Raw genomic sequence first — 21,312 nt, 5'->3', positions numbered from 1 at the left:
TCTGGGAAATGGTAATAAAACATTAAAGCTTTAATTGCTTTGATTTAATTAATTAATTTTATTTATAGTTTATTTCATTAAGCGTTGCTTAATAGTTCCAAAATTTCCCTTAAAATAGCTTATACGGCCGTAGTGTCAGTTAGAATAATTTACTTGATCAAAGGCAACAGTTCGTGTGTGATAAATAAGGCCTGTTAATGCCTTTCGGTAATCATGAAATCAAAAAATAAATCGTTTAAATAAGCAGTAATCAACTATAACTCCCAAAACCAAAGATAAATACCAAATAAATAACTAAATTATACATTGCAAAGGGTAAAACTTTAACTTTGAACGATACTGCGCAGAAAAGCTTGCAAATTAACCCGTTGACTTGATGGACTTTGAATTTAGCAGGGGAGCAGCTCCAATTGGCAATGTTAACGCAGGTATGAGCCACAGCTGATGGGAAATCGGCTTATCGATAGGCAAAGCAGCGTTGTTGTCCAATCAGAAAAAGTGTAGGCGCAGACGAATAGCATAAATAAAATTTTAAAGATGTAAGCAATGCCTGCAGTTATGCGGATACAAATCAATCTTTAAAGAAATACGGGAGCAAAGCTACGTTTTTCACTAAATACCCAAACGATTACTCATTTGCAGCAATGTTGAGGCCGAAACTGAGATAACAAATCCCACGAGCAAGAAGAAGAGCCACCAGAAAAGAGCCAGTGGATAACAACATTGACAATAAAAAAAAAAAAGAAACACCTGAGTAGCGAAAAGCAATCATAACGAGATGTCACGTAAAATGGCCAAGTTCTACAAGCTGGACATCAACCGGACGGAGTGGGAAATACCGGAGACCTACCAGAACCTGCAGCCCGTGGGTCAGGGTGCCTACGGCCAGGTGTGCAAGGCCGTGGTCCGGGGAACCAGCACGAAGGTGGCCATCAAAAAGCTGGCCAGGCCCTTCCAGTCGGCGGTGCATGCCAAGCGCACCTACCGCGAGCTCCGGCTGCTGAAGCACATGGACCACGAGAACGTCATCGGCCTGCTGGACGTCTTTCATCCCGGCCAGCCCGTCGATTCGCTGGAGCAGTTCCAACAGGTGTACATGGTGACGCACCTCATGGACGCCGATCTGAACAACATCATACGCACCCAGAAGCTGTCCGATGACCATGTCCAGTTCCTGGTCTATCAGATCCTGCGCGGCCTGAAGTACATCCACAGCGCGGGGGTCATCCATCGCGACCTGAAGCCCTCGAATATCGCCGTGAACGAGGACTGCGAGCTGCGCATCCTGGACTTTGGGTTGGCTCGACCGGCGGAGAGCGAGATGACCGGGTACGTGGCCACGCGATGGTACCGGGCGCCCGAGATCATGCTCAACTGGATGCACTACAACCAGACGGTGGACATCTGGTCGGTGGGCTGCATCATGGCCGAGCTGCTGACGGGACGCACCCTCTTTCCGGGCACCGATCACATCCACCAGCTGAACCTGATCATGGAGGTGCTGGGCACGCCCGCCGACGAGTTCATGAGCCGCATCTCCTCGGAGAGCGCCCGGAACTACATCCGATCGCTGCCGGTGATGCCGCGGCGCAACTTCCGCGAAATCTTCCGCGGCGCCAATCCGCTGGCCATCGATCTGCTGGAGAAGATGCTGGAGCTGGACGCCGACAAGCGGATCACGGCCGAGCAGGCGCTCGCCCATCCGTACATGGAGAAGTACCACGATCCGACGGACGAGCAGACAGCTGCCCTGTACGACCAGAGCTTCGAGGAGAACGAGCTGCCGGTGGAGAAGTGGCGAGAGATGGTCTTCACCGAGGTGACGGCCTTCAAGCCGACAGCCGCTTTCGCCGAGCTCCTGCCCAAGGAGCAGTAGGGAGCCCAGTCCCAGTCGCTGCTGTCCCTGTCCGTTCAATGATGCTATATATACATTTAGATGAGTCCTCTTTACACCTAGTTCAAGCGGATGTTGTGCTCAGTCGTGATTTCTCTACTCGTCGAGTGTAAACAATCGGAGATATTTATTCTAGAGCGGTTTATATTTAGAAACGCTTCAGTGGCTGGTTTTTTAACGATTTGTTGTTACCACAGAGGCGCACGTAAACGTAAGGTGAAAATGTATTTTCGAACCTCCGATTAGCATTCGATGAATACAGAAATTGCGGTTGAACTAGGTACATATGCATATAATGTAGCGATTTGGAAATGTTTCCAAAACAAAGTCACAGCCTTAATGTCCAGTTCAACTTTAGATTTGGTGTCGGTTTTAAAACACACACTGTTCTTGTGAATAATCCTGTAAATGTGAGTGTACATGTACATCCTAGTTCGTAAGCGAACGCATCTCGCGGCCAGTAACTATAAAAAGAGCACTAGTGTCTACGTTGAATCCAAATAAATGTGCTATGTATTTTAAAAGAGGAGATCCTCCAGATAGCGTTCGAATTCTTGCTCCCTAGAGGTCTGCTCCTGGCCGAGATCGGGTTGTTGTAGCCAGATCTGATCGTCCGCCGTGGTGGTGGTGTCTTCTGTTGTGGGCTCCTTGTTGGTTTCTGGCTGGGACTCGGGAGGCGTCTCCTCCTCCGCTTCGCCATCTGTGGAACTCTCCTGATCGGCGTCCAATTTACGACGCTTTCTTTTACGCTCAGCTCTGCGTTCTTCCTTTTCCCGGCGTCGTTGCTTCTTGAACTCCTTCTTCTTGGTGCGGTAGTTCAGCTGGTCCGTGTGCGTGGGACAAAGGCGCACCTACAGATTTATGGAATGCCTATCAGTGAAGTAATGTATGTTGATTCCCACAACCCACCTTAACCAACGCATTCAGGGGCTCTCCCTTTTCGATGTACTTGAAGTTGACCTCCCAGCTGCGCAGATTCGTGCGCTCCCCGCAGTGCCGACTGCCGCACTGGAACTGTCCTGTCCCGGTGACCACCTCCTGCTCCGTCCGCCAGCGCAGGGCTATCTTGTTCTCCTTATAGCGCGACAGATCCGCTATGCAGTACTCCTTGAACAGCTTCTTGTAGTAGCGCAGGGCCAAACGCTGCTCCCAGCTCAAGGAGTCGGTGTCTACCTCCTCATCCTCCCACAGAAAGCGGTGGTTCTCCCGGATCACATCGATGTCCCGCTTGTGGCGGCGGGATTCCGCATCCGCCGGGGAGTTGAGCACGTAGTTGTTTAAGATATAGTTGTGTCGCTCCTTGGCCGTCAGATTGTTCAGATTCACGGGAAATAATTGCGAGCCGCTCATTGTTTATTGTTTTTTGTTTTTGTACCGAGAGATTCCGATTGCAAGCAAAACCTATCGATGTATCGATGACATTCTGCCAATATGGCTATTTTCGCGCCAAATCTGGACTTTTTTTATCAAAGATTTTTGTCTTTGTATTTAGAGCGTCATCACTTATGAATGGGGTGCACAAACAATCTGCGCTACGTATATATTAATTTACTAGATTGCAGCCAATGATCGCATTGCAAACACTGCGCCGGAATAGACATGTCTGAATCCCCGAAGGGGAATTGTGTAGCGGGTGCGGTTGCCATGTAAATTTCGATAAGTTTTTCGCTCAAAACATTTCGCTCATCACAAGCAGAGCGATAAAGTTGACGCCTCAGCATAACAAAAGAGTGAAAATAAAATAGGAAAAAGCTGGGGAAAGTTGTGCCATAAATCAAACATGGCTTGCAGTTGCAGCCCGCTGTTCTTTGTGTTTCTGCGGAAGAATCTGCTCTATTTGCGATGCAACTTCCTACCGCTGCTGTGCATCTTCATAGGCTTCATTGGAGTCCTCACTGGCTACTTGCACTGGTCAACAAAGCCTGTGCAGCACCGATTGGAGGAGTTTGAGCCCAAAAATGAGGTTAGCTGATAATGATATCACCTGCCCTTGGCTGTAATATATTTATATATGTTTGTATATACACCTTACTGCGAAATACATACATATGTAAACAGTTAGGTGTTATCTGCGATTTATATAAAAACCCATGACCGCAATTCAAAACTATTTTGATCATTTTCACTTGTTGTCAGATGGTACTAAAAGAAACGTACTTCCCCGGAAACGAATTCGACTACATATACTATGCACCCACCTCCTCGATTGTGGAGGACATCGTGGACCTCCTCCGACTGGATCTGGGGATCATACCGGAGCGTAAGTCCACAAAAATATGTCTTCACACATTTCTAATTAAAACTTTCTTCCTTAGGACTTCGGGCGTACAACAACAGTTTCGAGATGCAGCTGGACATGGAGCAGCAGTGCCGGGAAAGCTGCTTTGCTATCAACTTCAACCAGGTGCCAAATCGTGGCTCTGAAGGAAAGTTTCAATTCAGCCTGAGCTCGAATCAGATGCGAATTTCGCCCAAGAAGCGCTATGTGAACGACGAGGAGATTAATCACCAGAAAGGTGCGTTCCCCGAAATTATGACCGTTGTGTTCCCTTGTTAACGATTCTGCGCTTTGTTCTTTTCTTTCAGATGACGATGATTACATACGGGCGGGGTTCCTGACCCTGCAGCACATACTGGACAAACAGTACATGAAATACCAGGAGCTGGGCAAAAACTACGAGGTGCTGGTTAGCTCGATGCCGAATCTAGAGGTTACTAGCATGGATAGCCATCGGCTGACCTACTTCGGCACCCTGTGCAGCATCCTCTTCAAAGTGGTTTTGCTGAGCACCTTTGTGGTGCCCTTTGTAGAGGAAAAGCAGAACGGGCTGAAGGAGTTTCTCAACCTGGTCACGCCCATGAGTTTTCTCAACGGCCTCACCTTCTTCCTCATTCGCTTTGTGTGCTACACAGCGCTGATAATTTATGTCCTGGTCGTCGCATATGTCTACAAGGCACTGGGACTGATCTGTTTCGCTTATGTGGCGGTGTTGTTTTTGCTTTATATATTGTCCACCATGTCGTATGCATATCTGATCTCTGTTTGTTTCCATTCAGGTAACTAGATATCTCCGATATCCATTCTGTTTTTATTGAGTTTGCTTATTTTCCTTGCAGTTTTCTATGCGAAGATCGGCGGCCTGGTGATGTTAATCATTCCGTATGTGTTTTCTTTCGTTCGAAGCTGGGCCACATCGCTGGCCTTTGTCTGTTTTAGCACCAATGCCTTCTTGGAGGGACTAGATGTTTTTCAGACATTCTCAAATAAGCGTAAGGATTTCCTTGAGTTGCTATTTGTAGCTTTGCATTATATTTCCCGACTTGCTTTATTTTGTAGATCGCGAATTTGGGGCTGCGGATCTCTTCCGTGTAATCAAATACGATTCCTATAGGATGTTTTGGGTCTATGTTGTGCTCATTTTCCAATCCCTATTGTACGCCCTGCTCTACAATTACTTGGGTTGTGTGTATCCCGGTCCTGGTGGTCTAAAGCGACCAATTTTGTTTTTCCTAGACGTAAGTACCACATGTAAAATTGAGTGTAATTTTATTATGCGGGTATATTTTTAGATTGGTTAGTTGTAGCTAAGAAATCTTGGATATAATTTTGAAAATTCCTCGGTCGAATGTCGCATTTTTCTTTTCGCTGTTTTTACTCGGTATAACTAACGTCGGCTATCGGATCCGGTTAGATTAATTACTTCTATTCTGTGATTGCTTTGAATTTGCTTCTTATTTAGTTTCGCCATCGGTAAGACGAATAAATCTCGCTTTTATTTGAATTCGGTAAAATTGAACTACTTTATTTCAGTTCCTTTATCGGTTGCGTGTTCATAAATCGGTTATTATCGGACGTCTTACGGTTTCGGTTACGGTTTGAGTCAATGGTATGTTCTTCGAAAGGGTTATTTACCAATTTTAAATGTTTTTCTTTTTTATTTTAGCCCAAGACATACCAGAAACGACAACGCAATGAATACACGACAGCACCCCGTGGCACCCACGCCATTATAATCACCGAGTTGTGCAAAAAATTCCAGACAAGTAAACGTGAAACGCTAATTTCGGACAACTTAGATATGACAATCAACAACAAGGAGATCACTGTTTTACTGGGCCACAACGGTGCTGGCAAGACCACGATGATGAACATGATAATGGGTGAGCAAGGAAAACAATTCCTAGTTCTTAACCAACTCATGCTGATCCTCTGACTTTTCCAGGACTGGTGCCCAAGGATTCGGGCAAGATTATAGTGTGTAGTGAGCGCGACGTGGCTTCCTATCGCCATCTGATTGGCTTCTGTCCCCAGCACAGTGTATTCATGAGCTACATGACCTGTCACCAGCACTTGGAGTTCTTTGCCCAGCTGCGTGGAGCTCGTCGCTCGGATGCCCGTGACTGGGCATATGAGAAGCTAAAGAAACTGAGCTTATATGACGAGCGAGACAATTACGGTCGGAATCTGTCGGGGGGCATGAAGAGACGTCTATCCCTGGGTATCGCTGTTGCCGGAAATACCAAGTAAACTTTGGATCTGTTTTATTAAGTAAACGCCGTCTAAAACTTCGTATATTTCGTTCACAGAATTGTAATCCTTGACGAGCCTTCATCGGGACTAGACATTAACTCCCGACGTGAACTGTGGGACATTCTGTTGAATCTGCGCAAGGAAAAGGCCATTCTGGTCACCACCCATTACATGGAGGAGGCCGAAGTCCTTGGGGACACCATCTGCATATTGGCCAATGGCAAGCTGCAAACCACTGGGTCTCCGTTGGAGTTAAAGCGCAAATCGGGCATTGGTTATCGCTTGAAACTGGAGGTCAAAGACTTTACATTCCGCGAAAACGAAATAATGGAAATAATCCACGACTTTGTGCCAACAGCCAGAGTTTTGGTAAGATACTAAATTGATTTTTTTTTAATTATGGACATAAGCCTAAGTTCTTTGAACTTCGAACAGAATGTGGTAAAGCCAACTGTCTATATTTGTCTGCCGTATGCCTACAAGAGGTGCTTCTCAGAAATGCTACACAAGCTGGAGACAAAGACCAATCAGCTGGGCATAAATACAATTTCAATGACCGACACTTCCCTGGAGGATGTTTTCCTAAGGTAGGTTTTCGGGAATAAAGCAGACATAATTCATAACAAATGCCTTGACAATTGCAGATGCGCTGGGGAGCAGGATCAAGTGGACACTCCGGATGGCTCGCGAAATGATGCACCCCTACTGACCCCCTACAAACGATTGACCAACCAACCCATGCAACCCAGTCTGCAGCAACTTTGGATGGCTGTGTTTTACAAGAAGTGGTCATTTATCTCCAATGAGTGGTTATACTCGCTGATAATGGTATGCATTATACAATCAACAGTCGTTTAAGGGACTATTAAGTGCAGTCACATGATAAGGGAACTTTGAACAGCGATAGCAATGCATTATGCACTCTTCCCCCCTTCCTTTCCAGCTGTGCATTCCCTTTGTTTGCGTTTGCTGCGCCATACTCGTGATGCACGCCATGTCCATAGTGGAGAACGAGGAGGCGTTGCCCCTGAAACTCAGCCAGATGGGCACTGGGGTCATATACATCCACAATCCGACGGGCCACCATGCCCAGGTGGAGCAGCAGCTGCGTCAACAGATCGAACTAAGTGGAATCACGGCGAAAACAATGCAGCTGCGTGGGAGCAATGATGTGAAAAATGGTGGGTACTCCCGCATCGTGCTGAAAATATTAATTACAATATTATTTTGCTATAGAATCCCTGGAATTGCAACGCGATAACTTGGCTGACTTCCTGGAACAGGTGATTGGCATTATAGACATGTATGGCGGTGGCCGTGGCACGGCGGATACGCCCCAAATAGAGATCTTCTACTCGGGAAATCGCTACCACAGCTCTGTGGAGCTCATTAATCTGGTGGACTCTGCAATGCTGAAGCTACAGCTTCCACAATCGGATATTGAGACGACCTACGTGCCCATACGTCGATTCGTTAGCGATATAAGCCCTTCACGGCTGGAATACTATGCGGTCATTGTGTCCGTGGGCATGTTCTTCTTCATGTTCTACTTCATCTCGCTGCCGTTTCGGGAATATGCCAATGGATTCCGCCAGCTGCAGACCATGTCGCGATTTACTTATTGGCTGGCCCATTTCGTCTTTGATATGCTGCTCCTGATCTTTGTTTGCTCCTTACTCTTTCTTCTACAATACTTGATTATGCCAGCCGAGCTCTACTCCATGGTGGAGCTGAGGGTCATTGTGTTGAGCATCTTCTTCTACGGCTGCAGCTACTTGCCCATTCTCTATGCCCTGGGCAACAACTTCAAGTCCATCTCGACGATATCTACGTACTTGCTGCTGATGCTGATTGTTTCAGGTAACATTTGCATTTTCACACTTTAATTGGTATTGAACAAGTATAAAATATGATGTCTTTCCTTTAGCAATTGCCCCCCTGATCACCTCCAGCAATGCGGCGGCCATGAAACTGCACGAGACCAAGATCGCCTTCCTCTGCTTTCTGCCCGACTTCAATCTGAACCACCAGTTGCGCATCATCAACGAGAACTTCATTGCCCGACGTCGTTCAGCACAGGTTAAGAATTTGGGCTGCGAGGAGACATTCTTTGCTTATGCCATCGCCGTGGGTGTCCTGGTCATGGCTTTCTTCACCATCGTCCTGGAGCACAAGTATCTGCGTCGACGCATTCATGATGGCCTCTGGAATTGGACATTCCAGCAAAAGAAGAGCAACTCAACGGGCACCGTGCCCAGCACTCCAAACTCGGTCATCGATGATTGTGCAAAGGAGGAGCAGCGGGTTAAGGATCTGATTCAGCAGGAGCCGCACAACAATCCACTGATTGTTAGCAATCTCCGCAAGCGTTACAAGGAGAAGGTGGCTGTGGACGGATTGAGCTTTGCTGCAGACCCCGGTGAGTGTTTTGGTCTCTTGGGCGTGAATGGAGCGGGGAAGACGAGCACGTTCCAGATGATAGCAGCCAATTTGCCACTCGATGGAGGCAACATACACATCAAGGGCATTGAAATTCGCAAGGATGAGGTGGCCTATCGTCATTGTTTTGGCTACTGCCCGCAGTACGATGCCCTGAATAAGTTCATGACCGCCGAGCAGTGTCTGCACTATATGGCCATGCTGCGAGGCCTGAGTAACACCACCGAGGGGCCAGCCAGCGTTAAGGAGAACGTAAAGTACTGGCTGGAGAAGATGCATTTGACCAAGTACCAGCAGGTGCAGGTGCGACACTATTCGGGCGGCACAAAGCGCAAGCTGCTGGCCGCAATGGCCATGATCGGATCACCCACCTTGGTGCTCCTGGACGAACCCACCACCGGCGTTGATCCCATCTCGAGACGGTTTCTCTGGCAGTGCATCAAGGACTTTCAGGGCCAGGACCGCACTGTGGTGCTCACGTCGCACAGGTAAGGTAATTGACTTGGGTCTTTTTCACATAAGTAAATTTATAATCTTTTGCAGTATGGACGAGTGTGAAGAACTATGCAATCGGTTAGCCATCATGGCACATGGCAAATTCAAATGCCTGAATAACATCTGTGCCCTGAAGCGATTGAGCGGCTTCACCATAAAACTGAAAATGAAGGAGGACACGGAAACGGACGAGAATGTGAACACGATCACAGGCACTCTGAAGGCTCAGTTTGCCGGACTGGAACTGCGCGAAAGCCATGCCGGCACACTCACCTACTTTGTGAGCACCCAGGAAAGTGCAGTCCAATGGTCGGATGTGTTTAAGATAGCGGAGGACTACCTGACCGACCGGCTAGGTGACCTCGTGGCGGACTATTCGGTAAACGAGTGCACCTTGGAGGACATCTTTCTCAAACACGAGAAGCAGGCCAAGTCGCAATCAGTGTCGCGACAATCGTCGGTGCAACGAAGTCCGGTAAACAACTTTGTTTAGGGCGGTTTCGAATATCACAAGGATTGAGCACATGACTGCCGTCGTGGGTATCGAGCACGAACTTTCCACGATACCATCTATCCATCTGTATAAAATTCACTTAACCACGTTCCCCGGCCAGTATTCACTTCAACTAAGAATCTCATTGCTCATAACTAGCTATTCCTCGCGACGGCGGTCATTTGGGCTCAGGACTGTCGCCGGGACTCTTCTACTTAACGTATGTATGTGTAAAGACTAATCAAACTAAACAAAGACATCATTTTTGTGTGCATGAAATGTCAAACAAATATATTTGATATTAATTATAAATATCATTTAAATACATAATAAAAAAGAATTTTTGAAAATTTTATAGGCGTTTTAAATCTAAAACGTAAATGTTAAGTTATGTTTTTCTTAAAAATTTACTTTAGGAAAAAGTAGTGGCAATTTAATCTATAAAATATTATAGCTTATAATCATTTACTTTACAAAAAGTAATACAAATTAATAGGCGATTTGAATAACAATGTGCTACATTACCATTACATGACCAATTTTAAAATTACGCGCGCAGAATTTTTAGTGTACCAGAAAATCCAGATTTTTATAATAAGGCCTACTTACACGTTATTTTTTATAGTTAAAAGGGCCATAATAAAAGCTAGTTTATATTTACATTGTAGTGTATTTTTTAGCGTATATAAGGAATTTTTTTTTTTAATATGCTAGTAAATTTGGCTAAATAAATATTTAAAATCAAATAAATCTTAGTTCGTGTAGAGTGACCCTAGGGGTAAGTCCAAGAATAATGGTTTAATTGGACTTTTGTCACCTGGCCACACTACTTAAGCGTTTGTTTACAAAATAAATGCCGAAATCCTGTTTCAAACCGATAATGTCGCGAAGTAAGATTTGGAAATACTACGATAAATTGGATCGAAATTCTGCCCAATGTCAGCTGTGCGAGAAGGTCATCAAGACCTGCGGCAACACATCCAACCTGATGAAGCACATGAAGACTCACCCGAAAGTGTAGGAAGTTGCCGAAGTTGAAGCAGCCTTAGCTTATTTCTGTTTAATTTACAGTGATCTCTTCGATGATGAAACGGTGGTGGTGCGGGGCATTTACAAGCGACGCGAACAGGATGACCTCAAGCGAAGGATGCGGACTGTGATGCCATTCAAAGAGGAGTCCACCGACTTCCACAGCGAACTGTTGTTCAAGGCGGCCAAGGAATCTGGCGGCTTCATCGAGCTGCAGCCCCATGGACCGGGAAAAAACAATTCCGAGGATCACATCGCCGTGCAGAGCGTCGGATACGCCTGGGTTAGTCCGGATGCAGCGATCTCCGGAACAGAGACTGTTAGCGCCGACGACATCATCGAGTTCGAGCCCAAGAATGAGCAGGAAGACCTAGCCAAAAGTTCCTTTCAACAGATTCAGGATCTACCACTCCAAGGAGATGAGTAAGTTAGTCTTGTACTGGTTGAAAACATGGCAGCGTCTCAATTTTGCTTTTCCATAAACTTCAGCCTTGAAATACCAGTGCTAAGCCGGCGTTCCTTCTATCAAGAGATGGCCTTTTTCGTCTGCCGCGACCGCCAGCCGCTGCAGATTATCCAGGGCGAAGGATTCCAGCACCTGTTGAAAGTACTCTGCCCCACCTACAAGCCTCCCAGTGTGGCGGAACTGGAGCGGTTCATCTGCAGAGAGGCACAGCTGCAGAGGACCAAGCTTCGTCAGCAGTTGGCCACTGTGACCACCCTCAGCCTCAGTTGTTCGATGCACACAAAGGCCGAGGGTCAAAGTTGGTTTGAATTGGTGGCCCACTTTCACGATGGACGGCATCTAATCTCTCGAACACTTTCTGTGCAGACACTACCTGAATCCTTGACATCCGGCCATCTAGTAGATTGCATGGAGCGTGTGTGTCAGCGTTTCGATATCAATAAGTCAAAGATTACCTGCGTGACGACGAGAAGTAATCGTCTGCTGGAGAACGCGGTTACCACCTTTCTGAGCGCCCAACATTATGTGCCATGTTTCGCTGACCAGCTGAATTCGGTTTTGGAAGCAGTGCTGCAGCGCCCCGAGATCCATGGCTTATGCGAGAAAATCCGTACCTATGTGGAGGCTAACCGACAGTCTGAAGAGCTCAGCTCACAGATCAAGCTTCAGCTGGACACGATGCAGCGACCCCTTAGTACCTACGATATGGTAGACCAGTACCTGAAACATTCATCCGTTCATGTGGAAGAGCCACCTCCACTTTCGCCTGAGGAGATGGACTTGGGCCAGCAGTTCCTAGACGTGCTGAGACTAATGACCAGCTCCATGCGTGAGCTCAGTCGAACACCTTATCCGGCTGCTAGCAAGGCACTGCCCATGGCCCACACCCTGATCAACGAACTGAAGCAGGAGAAGAGTTCGGCGAACAAGGTGGCCCAGGAGTTGCGCTTGTTCATGGGCCAGCAGCTGGAGGAGCACTTCGAGGGCATGGAGAGGAACTTGAACTTGGCCATGTCAAGTCTGCTGGACCCGCGGTTTCGAAATATTCCCTTCCAAAGTGGAGCCCTGGTGGCCAAGTACATGACGCAGCTGTATGACATGATGCAGACGCATGTGGACAGTGGTCAGGCAGTAGTCCCCGTAGACCATGACAACTTCGACATCTGGGCGGCGTTTAAGACCTTCTCGCACGAGAAGCAGCGGCTCATCAACGGCAACAACGTCGCCGACGCCGACGATGAGATATCCACCTATTTCTGCGCCGGCATGAGCACCCTGCAGGCGGATCCCTTTCAGCTCTGGCAGGAGCTGGCGCCAGCACATTCCTTCCTGTATTCTGTGGCCAAAAAGTACCTGCACATTCCGGCAACCGCAGTCTCCCCAGCGAGACTTTTCACCGCAGATGGAGCTGTGGTGACGGAACACTATGGCAGACTTCTTGAGAACAACATGGAGAACGTCCTCTTTATGGGTGATGTTCCGGCGGAAGAGTGGCAGATATAGCGTAGGCATAGTCAATTCCTACCTTAATTGTAGCATTTAATTTAATTTAAATGTGGTATAATTTGTAATATTTAACGATTTCGTTTAGTAAAACACACGTGTGTTCACACACACATATGGACATAAAATCACGAATCTTTTACTAATTTGTATAAATAAAAATTTTAAATCAGTATTAGTTTTCCAATTATAAGATTTAAAATATTTTTAATTCTATTGCAGTTCACTTTTTTTGTTATCACAAAAAGCCGTTTACAGTTTAAATAGAGGTGTTACCAGGCAATACCAAAAGATACTGTTAGAATACAAAATACCGAAAAATACTAGAAATTGTTCAACACTGCTTGGCTCAGTAATTTTGGGTCAACACATTTTCCTTTCACGGTCACACTTCTGATGACGTTTTTTCGCATTGTATTTTGAAGTAAAAATAATTGAAAAAGTGATAGATTTGCAATATGCAAACGCCCACGAGACGCTAGAAAACACGTCGAGTGCCGCCAGACGACAACGCAACCGTGAGGAGCACTCCGCACAGCTGGCGGAGCACCCAGAAGGCAGCAGCGAAAGTTGCGTGGCTTTCGTTTCCGGAATCGGAGGGCTGAGGCGGAAGAGGAGGGTCCGGACGAGGAGGAGGAGGGATAGAAACCACCACCACCACCCAGCGGATACGACCTTGGGAGTGGCAGCGGCCCAATATGCACAACAACTCCACGAAGACCAAGGAAATGTTCATCGTGCGTGCTCTCGAGAAGATCCTTGCCGACAAGGACATACGGCGCTCCCACCACTCGCAGCTGAAGAAGTCCTGCGACTCGGCTCTCGAGCAGATCAAGGCGGAGCTGATCAGCGCCGGCCAGATCGCCGAGGGCAATGAGCTGCCCTGCGCCGCACTCCCGCTGCCCAAGAACGATGCGGCGAGCATCATCAATGCGGAGACCTACTTCCTGCCCTTCGAACTGGCCTGCAAGAGCCGCTCGCCCAGGATCGTGGTCACCGCCCTGGATTGCCTGCAGAAGCTCATTGCCTATGGCCACCTGACGGGCTCCATTCAGGACTCGGCAAATCCCGGGCACCTGCTCATCGACCGCATCGTTGTTACCATCTACGGCTGCTTCAGCGGTCCCCAGACCGACGAGGGCGTCCAGCTGCAGATCATCAAGGCCCTGCTCACGGTGGTCACCTCGCAGCATGTGGAGATCCACGAGTTCACGCTGCTCCAGGCCGTGCGCACCTGCTACGACATCTACCTGTCCAGCAAGAACCTGGTCAACCAGACCACGGCCCGCGCCACCCTCACCCAGATGCTGAACGTGATCTTTGCCCGCATGGAGAACCAGGTGTACGAGCTGCCACCGCCCAATTCCAATTCCAGTGCAACCATCAATGGAAGTATCCACTCGGAGGACTGCAATGGCAGTGTAGAGGAGCCGGCGGGGGATTCCGACGAGGTCATTGCCTCCGAACTGCTGGCGGAGATCATATCAGGTGCGTGGCACTCGGTGGCGGGAGTTTGATAAGCAGATACAATGTTGCTTTTTCAGCGGAAGCTGTTTTCTTTTAGTATTCATATCAGTAATGTTCCGATTTTTATTTTTAATCAAGGAGAGCACAATTTAGCTTTTATTTATTTCGTTAAATTCTTAAATTTTAAACTTAGGAAATGTTAGAGAGCATTAATTTAGGCAGATCAATTAGTTTGATAAAATTCCGCTTATCAAAAGGGAATGTTTTATGTGTATTGCCCTATAGTCTATGACGGCATTTCATTGTCTTCCCCATGAGTCAGCATAGAAATTTCCACGATAAGGTGCAACATTAACTGCCGCTCCCCCATCCCCACCTTTATATTCATCATTGCGCAACAATAACGACGATTTCGTATTTCAGCTGCCTACAATGAGGCCATGAAGGATCAGGAATCGTTGGGAGAGCCGGAGCCCACTGTCAATGGCAACGACTACTCCTCGCACTCGGATCACGACAGTGTGGAGCTGCATAGCGAGAATGATGCAGTGGTCACGGCCAAGTTCACGCACATCCTGCAGAAAGATGCATTCCTCGTGTTTCGGGCGCTGTGCAAGCTTTCGATGAAGCCCCTGCCGGAGGGTCATCCGGATCCGAAGTCGCACGAGCTGCGCTCCAAGGTGCTGTCGTTGCACTTGCTGCTGCTCATCCTCCAGAACGCCGGACCGGTCTTCCGCTCCAACGAGATGTTCATCATGGCCATCAAGCAGTACCTCTGCGTGGCCCTTTCCAACAATGGAGTGAGCCTGGTGCCGGAGGTCTTCGAGTTGTCGCTCTCGATCTTTGTGGCTCTGTTGTCCAACTTCAAGGTGCATCTGAAGCGCCAGATCGAGGTCTTCTTCAAGGAGATCTTCCTCAACATTCTGGAGGCCAATTCGAGCAGCTTCGAGCACAAATGGATGGTTATTCAGGCGTTAACACGGATTTGCGCCGATGCCCAGTCGGTGGTGGATATCTATGTGAACTACGATTGTGACTTTTCGGCGGCAAATCTTTTCGAGCGACTAGTCAACGATCTTTCGAAAATCGCACAGGGTCGACAGGCACTCGAATTGGGCGCAAATCCCATGCAGGAAAAGTCGATGCGCATTCGCGGCCTGGAGTGTCTCGTTTCCATCTTGAAGTGCATGGTGGAGTGGAGCAAGGACCTGTACGTTAATCCCAACATGCCAGTTCCCGCTCTGCAGGTGCAGTCGCCGACGACCACGGAACACGATCAGGCTGACACCACCATTCAGACCATACACAGCGGCTCCAGCCACAGCCTCAACTCGAATCAGGAGCAACTGCAAGATCTGCCCGAGGCGCTGGAGGAGCGCAAGATGCGCAAGGAGGTGATGGAGACGGGCATCGAGTTGTTCAATCGGAAACCGCAGAAGGGCGTGCAGTTCCTGCAGGAGAAGCAGCTGCTGGGCGCCACATGCCAGGACATTGCCCGTTGGCTGCACGAGGACGAGCGACTGGACAAGACGGTGATTGGCAATTATCTGGGCGAGAACGACGACCACTCGAAGGAGGTGATGTGCGCCTATATCGACGCCTTCGACTTCCGCCAGCTGGAGGTGGTGGCCGCCTTGCGTATCCTGCTCGAGGAGTTCCGGCTGCCTGGAGAGGCACAGAAAATCGATCGCCTGATGGAGAAGTTCGCCAGCAGGTACTGCGAGTGCAATCCGCAGAATCAGCTATTCCAGAGCGCCGACACCGTCTACGTGTTGGCCTTCAGCATCATCATGCTGACCACGGATCTGCATTCGCCGCAGGTCAAGCACAAGATGACCAAGGAGCAGTACATCAAGATGAACCGCGGCATCAGCGACAGCAAGTCCGATCTGCCCGAGGAGTATCTGTCCTCCATCTACGACGAGATATCCGAGCACGAGATCAAGATGAAGAACAACTCGGGCATGCTGCAGCAGCCGAAACCCACTGGCAAGCAGCCCTTCATCACGGAGAAGCGCCGCAAGCTGTTGTGGAACATGGAGATGGAGGTCATCTCGCTGACGGCCACCAATCTGATGCAGTCTGTGTCGCACGTCAAGTCGCCCTTCACCTCGGCGAAACATCTGGAGCATGTGCGTCCCATGTTCAAGATGGCTTGGACCCCGTTTCTGGCCGCCTTTTCGGTGGGCCTGCAGGACTGCGATGATCCGGAGATCGCGACGCTCTGTTTGGACGGAATCAGATGCGCCATTCGCATCGCCTGCATCTTCCACATGTCCCTGGAGCGGGATGCCTATGTCCAGGCGCTGGCCAGGTTCACGCTGCTGAATGCCAACTCGCCCATAAACGAGATGAAGGCCAAGAATATCGACACCATCAAGACACTCATCATGGTGGCACACACGGATGGCAACTATTTGGGCAGCAGTTGGCTGGACATCGTCAAGTGCATTAGTCAGCTGGAGCTGGCCCAGCTAATTGGCACTGGGGTGCGTCCGCAGTTCCTTTCGGGGGCGCAGACCACGCTCAAGGATTCGTTGAATCCCAGCGTGAAGGAGCACATCGGCGAGACGAGCAGTCAGAGCGTGGTGGTTGCCGTCGATCGCATTTTCACCGGCTCCATGCGACTGGATGGTGATGCTATCGTGGACTTTGTGAAGGCCCTCTGCCAGGTGTCGGTGGATGAACTGCAGCAGCAGCAGCCGCGGATGTTCTCCCTCCAGAAGATTGTCGAGATCAGTTACTACAACATGGAGCGCATTCGTCTGCAGTGGTCGCGCATTTGGCAAGTCCTGGGGGAGCACTTCAATGCGGTCGGGTGCAACAGCAACGAGGAGATCGCCTTCTTCGCCCTGGACTCACTGCGCCAGCTGTCGATGAAGTTCATGGAGAAGGGCGAGTTCAGTAACTTCCGCTTCCAGAAGGATTTCCTGCGTCCCTTCGAGCACATCATGAAGAAGAACGCCTCGCCGGCCATCAGGGACATGGTGGTTCGCTGCATCGCCCAGATGGTCAACTCGCAAGCGCATAACATCCGTTCCGGCTGGAAGAACATCTTCAGCATTTTCCACCTGGCCGCCGGGGATCACGAGGAGCCGATTGTGGAGCTGGCCTTCCAGACAACGGGCAAGATCATCGGGGACCTGTACAAGCGCCAGTTCGCCATCATGGTGGACTCGTTCCAGGACGCGGTGAAGTGTCTGTCGGAGTTCGCCACCGCTCGTTTTCCGGACACCAGCATGGAGGCTATCCGCCTGGTGCGCACCTGCGCCCAGTGCGTCCACGAGGCGCCTCAACTGTTTGCGGAGCACGCGGGCATGGAGAACGACGCCTCGGTGGCGGAGGAGGATCGCGTGTGGGTTCGCGGTTGGTTCCCCATGTTGTTCTCCCTCTCCTGCGTCGTCAATCGCTGCAAACTGGATGTGCGCACGCGCGCACTGACCGTGCTCTTTGAGATCGTAAAGACATATGGCGAGAGCTTCAAGCCCAACTGGTGGAAGGATCTGTTCAATGTGATCTTCCGCATCTTCGACAACATGAAGCTGCCGGAGCATGTGACCGAGAAGTCCGAGTGGATGACCACCACCTGCAATCACGCCTTGTACGCCATCATCGACGTCTTCACGCAGTACTTCGATGTCCTGGGCCATCTGCTGCTGGAGGAGCTCTTCGCCCAGCTGCACTGGTGCGTTCAGCAGAGCAACGAGCAGTTGGCGCGATCGGGCACCAACTGCCTGGAGAACCTGGTCATTTCCAATGGCTTCAAGTTCAACGAGTCCACCTGGGACAAGACGTGTCAGTGCATCCTGGACATCTTCAATGCCACGTTGCCGCAGGATCTGCTCAGCTGGCGGCCGAAGGCACATCCCAGTAACAATCTTCCCCAGGAGCACAACCACTTCGAGGCGCTGCACATCCGGTGTGTGGTGCAGCTGGAGCTGATACAGACCATGGACAACATTGTCTTCTTCCCGGCGACATCGCGCAAGGAGGATGCCGAAACGCTGGCCCAAGCGGCCGCCGATTTAACAGGCGGACGGAACGGATCGCAGTCGCAACTGCTCGAGTGCCAGCGGGAGGAGCAGGGCATGTACGGCTACCTGAGGACCCGGCAACTGCTCACCCTGGCCGACTGTCTGATGCAGTCGCACCGGTTCGCCAAGCGCTTCAACTCCGACCACGATCAGCGCAGTCTGCTGTGGCGGGCCGGGTTCAAGGGATCCGTGAAGCCCAATCTGCTGAAGCAGGAGACCTCGTCGCTGGCCTGCGTCTTGCGCATCTTTTTCAAGATGTACGGCGACGAGAACCGACGTAGCGACTGGCCCGGCATCGAGCAGGAGCTGGTGCAGGTCTGCAAGGAGGCACTGGGCTACTATCTAAGTCTGCAGAGCGAGGCGCACCGAGATGCCTGGACATCGCTGCTGCTGCTCATCCTGACGCGCCTGCTCAAGATGTCCGATGCAAGGGTGAGTTAGGCATTCGGTTAAGTAATAAATAGTTAATCCAAATACTTAGTTTATCCAAGTACTTAGTATACTCAATTCAAAACTTTTTCCATCGCGGTTTTTAATTATATTTTTTTCGAAATTGATTCTAGTATCTAAAATTGTAACCATTTTTAACTTAACTAAAATATATTTTAAGCAAATAGCAACTATTTGGAATCTAATATTTTTCACATTAATTAAAATATTTAAATATGATCTCATTCAATTTAATATGAATTCTATTCAATATTATGATTAAATATTTATTATTCTGATATCTATTTGTCCTACTCCATTTTTTATCAGTGCACAGAAAGAATATCACAGTATAGTACAGTGATAATTAGTAGTTTTTATACCATGTCCCAATACTCATTTTTTGACCGCAACTGTATGTATTATAGATTTAAAAAAGATGAACATATTTATACTTGTCAGTCCTTATCGTCGTAAATAATTAGAAACCATATCCTAAATGGTTGTTAAATACCATAATATTAATATAATATTAATTTATTTAATTTATAATCTAGCAATTTAAATGCTTAACCACTTGAACCATTGCATAATTGTACCTTTTTTTAATCAATTTAATGTGTAATAATGAGTATAACATTTCTAATTTCAGTTCGCCACCCACGTGTCCAACTATTACAGCCTGCTGTGCGATATGATGTGCTTCGACCTCAAGCCCGAACTGAGAAGTGTCCTTAGGCGTGTGTTCATGCGCATCGGTCCAGTATTCAATATAATGAGCGTTAAATAGTCACGGAGGAGCCTCAGCCAGCTGGCTAGTTGACTCGGCCATGTTAATAGATCGATCCTCTCCTCCCAAACTCCGAAACTCCCGACTCCCAACTCCCCTCAAATCGTAGTTTATAGAGCACTCAATTGGTTCCCTCGGCTTTGTTGTTATGTTGGCACTTATTCATACATATATATTTTTATTATATTTATAAACAGTACATAGGCAGAATGTAATGTTTATTAGGCTTAACAAGAAATGTTGTTGTTTTTTTATGTATAAACATACTGATGGGTATGCTATGTAAGGCTTTAATGTGTGCGTGTGTATAGTTTCCTTCAGTTACGAATTTGGATTTTGTTTTCCCTGGTGTAACCACACTTTAACATTCACCTATTATCGATTAGAGTGTAGTCTAAATACCGATTAAACCAGCATTATGTGCAGCCTGTATATTGCTAGTGTTAATTTAAATCAAAATCTATATAAATATATATATTTCAAATATACAATATAATTCTATTACCAATGCGTGCTGCGATCCATTGAATTGTTTTATTCTTCGATTGGACTCATCGTGCATATTAAGATCAAGATCAAGCTATGTGATCTGATTATAAGCTACAATCTATAGCATCACCCAAATTCCAAATTGTATTCAATTCAAAAAACATCACGCGTTTTTCAGTTTGTCCAAAAATCTACAACAAACCCAATTAAGTGCTTGGGAATGGGTGAATATTCTTTTGCAGTCTTTCGGCATCTGTCCAGTCTTTGGGCACAGATTTATGGCATTTTTATTACACCCGCCAAATGTGCCACGAATTTATTTAAATGATGGCGAGAACTTCATGATTTTTGGCTGGATATCGGCAGAAAAAATGGGTATTGGTCTTGGTGAAGCATCTTCACTTCGAAATGGACGCGAATGATTTGATCAATAAAATTTAGCAGACAATAAAAAGAAAGCACCAGTATTTAATGTTGAACATCGGTCGACGAATTTATTTTTAAAAACTTATAAAAATGCCTAATTTATGAGAAAATTTTATATAATCTCAAGATATTCTAGTCCCTGGCAAATTATTATTTTGTTTTTAGACTACTTAATTAATTTATAATTCATATGACAATTGATGTATTATATTAAAGGGACCTTTTTAAAAACAATATATTAAAAATTTTAGGGCACTTCTTACCAATCATTGCTAATATAGATCCTATTAAGTTTCAGCATTAATTACAAATTAATTAATTATAAATTAATGTTATTAGCGACAGTAAAATTAAATTTAATTTTAGCTAAAGGCCATTGGAATATCATAAAATCAATCAATTATTTAGCAATAACCGAAAGTTTAGTCTTTAGCGATACCTCTTTGATGGCCTTTAAAAATAATATTCTCTGTATAGAATGAGCTTATATCTTATTAGAGTTAGAGAGGCCTTTGGAATATTATAAAATCAATATGTTATACATCTTGAGAAAATTCTTATCCAATCATCACTTATTTAAATATAAATTTATTTCAGCAATAAACCAAAGTTAAAGTCTTTGGCGACAGCTCTTTAATAGCTTTCAAAACTAATTTTCATTACAGGGAATGAGTTTATACGTAGTCTGTTTAAGTAAGAGAGGCCATTGGAATATTCCCAGTCAATTTAATCGTTTTGTTTTTGCCAAAATTCGTACCTTAGTCAGTGTCCACATGACTCGGAGTGATATTTTTCGTGCTACTTTGTTTGTTCGCCGGTTAAATAAA

General features: G+C 47.3%; 5 protein-coding genes across 5 annotated transcripts; 4 read left to right on the top strand and 1 right to left on the bottom strand.

The window, feature by feature from the left end:
* The first annotated feature begins 426 nt into the window (after positions 1 to 426).
* Positions 427 to 2,418, top strand: LOC108149405 (mitogen-activated protein kinase p38b). Its single transcript, XM_017276942.2, has 2 exons — positions 427 to 539; positions 643 to 2,418. The coding sequence occupies exon 2, from the start codon at positions 779 to 781 to the stop codon at positions 1,874 to 1,876; it is 1,098 nt and encodes a 365-aa protein (XP_017132431.1). The 5' UTR covers positions 427 to 539; positions 643 to 778; the 3' UTR covers positions 1,877 to 2,418.
* Positions 2,381 to 3,293, bottom strand: LOC108149406 (protein FRA10AC1 homolog). The gene is made up of 2 exons (XM_017276943.2): positions 2,804 to 3,293; positions 2,381 to 2,745 (listed from the first exon to the last, which is right to left on the bottom strand). Exons 1-2 carry the CDS (start codon positions 3,242 to 3,244, stop codon positions 2,413 to 2,415), a joined length of 774 nt encoding a protein of 257 aa, XP_017132432.1. The 5' UTR covers positions 3,245 to 3,293; the 3' UTR covers positions 2,381 to 2,412.
* Positions 3,294 to 3,426: 133 nt separating this feature from the next.
* On the top strand, positions 3,427 to 10,202 carry LOC108149403 (ATP-binding cassette sub-family A member 2). The gene is made up of 15 exons (XM_017276940.2): positions 3,427 to 3,857; positions 4,031 to 4,154; positions 4,210 to 4,410; positions 4,481 to 4,951; positions 5,012 to 5,164; positions 5,232 to 5,410; positions 5,839 to 6,055; positions 6,118 to 6,418; positions 6,482 to 6,794; positions 6,861 to 7,012; positions 7,070 to 7,253; positions 7,369 to 7,606; positions 7,662 to 8,285; positions 8,353 to 9,352; positions 9,408 to 10,202. Exons 1-15 carry the CDS (start codon positions 3,675 to 3,677, stop codon positions 9,850 to 9,852), a joined length of 4,785 nt encoding a protein of 1,594 aa, XP_017132429.1. The 5' UTR covers positions 3,427 to 3,674; the 3' UTR covers positions 9,853 to 10,202.
* A 412-nt stretch (positions 10,203 to 10,614) lies between these two features.
* LOC108149404 (E3 SUMO-protein ligase ZBED1) lies at positions 10,615 to 12,978 on the top strand. Its single transcript, XM_017276941.2, has 3 exons — positions 10,615 to 10,869; positions 10,924 to 11,304; positions 11,371 to 12,978. The coding sequence occupies exons 1-3, from the start codon at positions 10,706 to 10,708 to the stop codon at positions 12,848 to 12,850; spliced, it is 2,025 nt and encodes a 674-aa protein (XP_017132430.1). The 5' UTR covers positions 10,615 to 10,705; the 3' UTR covers positions 12,851 to 12,978.
* Positions 12,979 to 13,228: 250 nt separating this feature from the next.
* Positions 13,229 to 20,094, top strand: LOC108149416 (brefeldin A-inhibited guanine nucleotide-exchange protein 1). Its single transcript, XM_017276980.2, has 3 exons — positions 13,229 to 14,338; positions 14,741 to 18,783; positions 19,433 to 20,094. Exons 1-3 carry the CDS (start codon positions 13,549 to 13,551, stop codon positions 19,568 to 19,570), a joined length of 4,971 nt encoding a protein of 1,656 aa, XP_017132469.1. The 5' UTR covers positions 13,229 to 13,548; the 3' UTR covers positions 19,571 to 20,094.
* The last annotated feature ends 1,218 nt before the right edge of the window (positions 20,095 to 21,312 follow it).

Source organism: Drosophila elegans, unplaced genomic scaffold, assembly GCF_018152505.1.
Source record: "Drosophila elegans isolate 14027-0461.03 unplaced genomic scaffold, ASM1815250v1 contig_814, whole genome shotgun sequence".
Classification (NCBI taxonomy): domain Eukaryota; kingdom Metazoa; phylum Arthropoda; class Insecta; order Diptera; family Drosophilidae; genus Drosophila; species Drosophila elegans.
The sequence above is the reverse complement of the archived record's forward strand: the minus strand, read 5'-3'. Positions and strand labels throughout refer to the sequence as shown.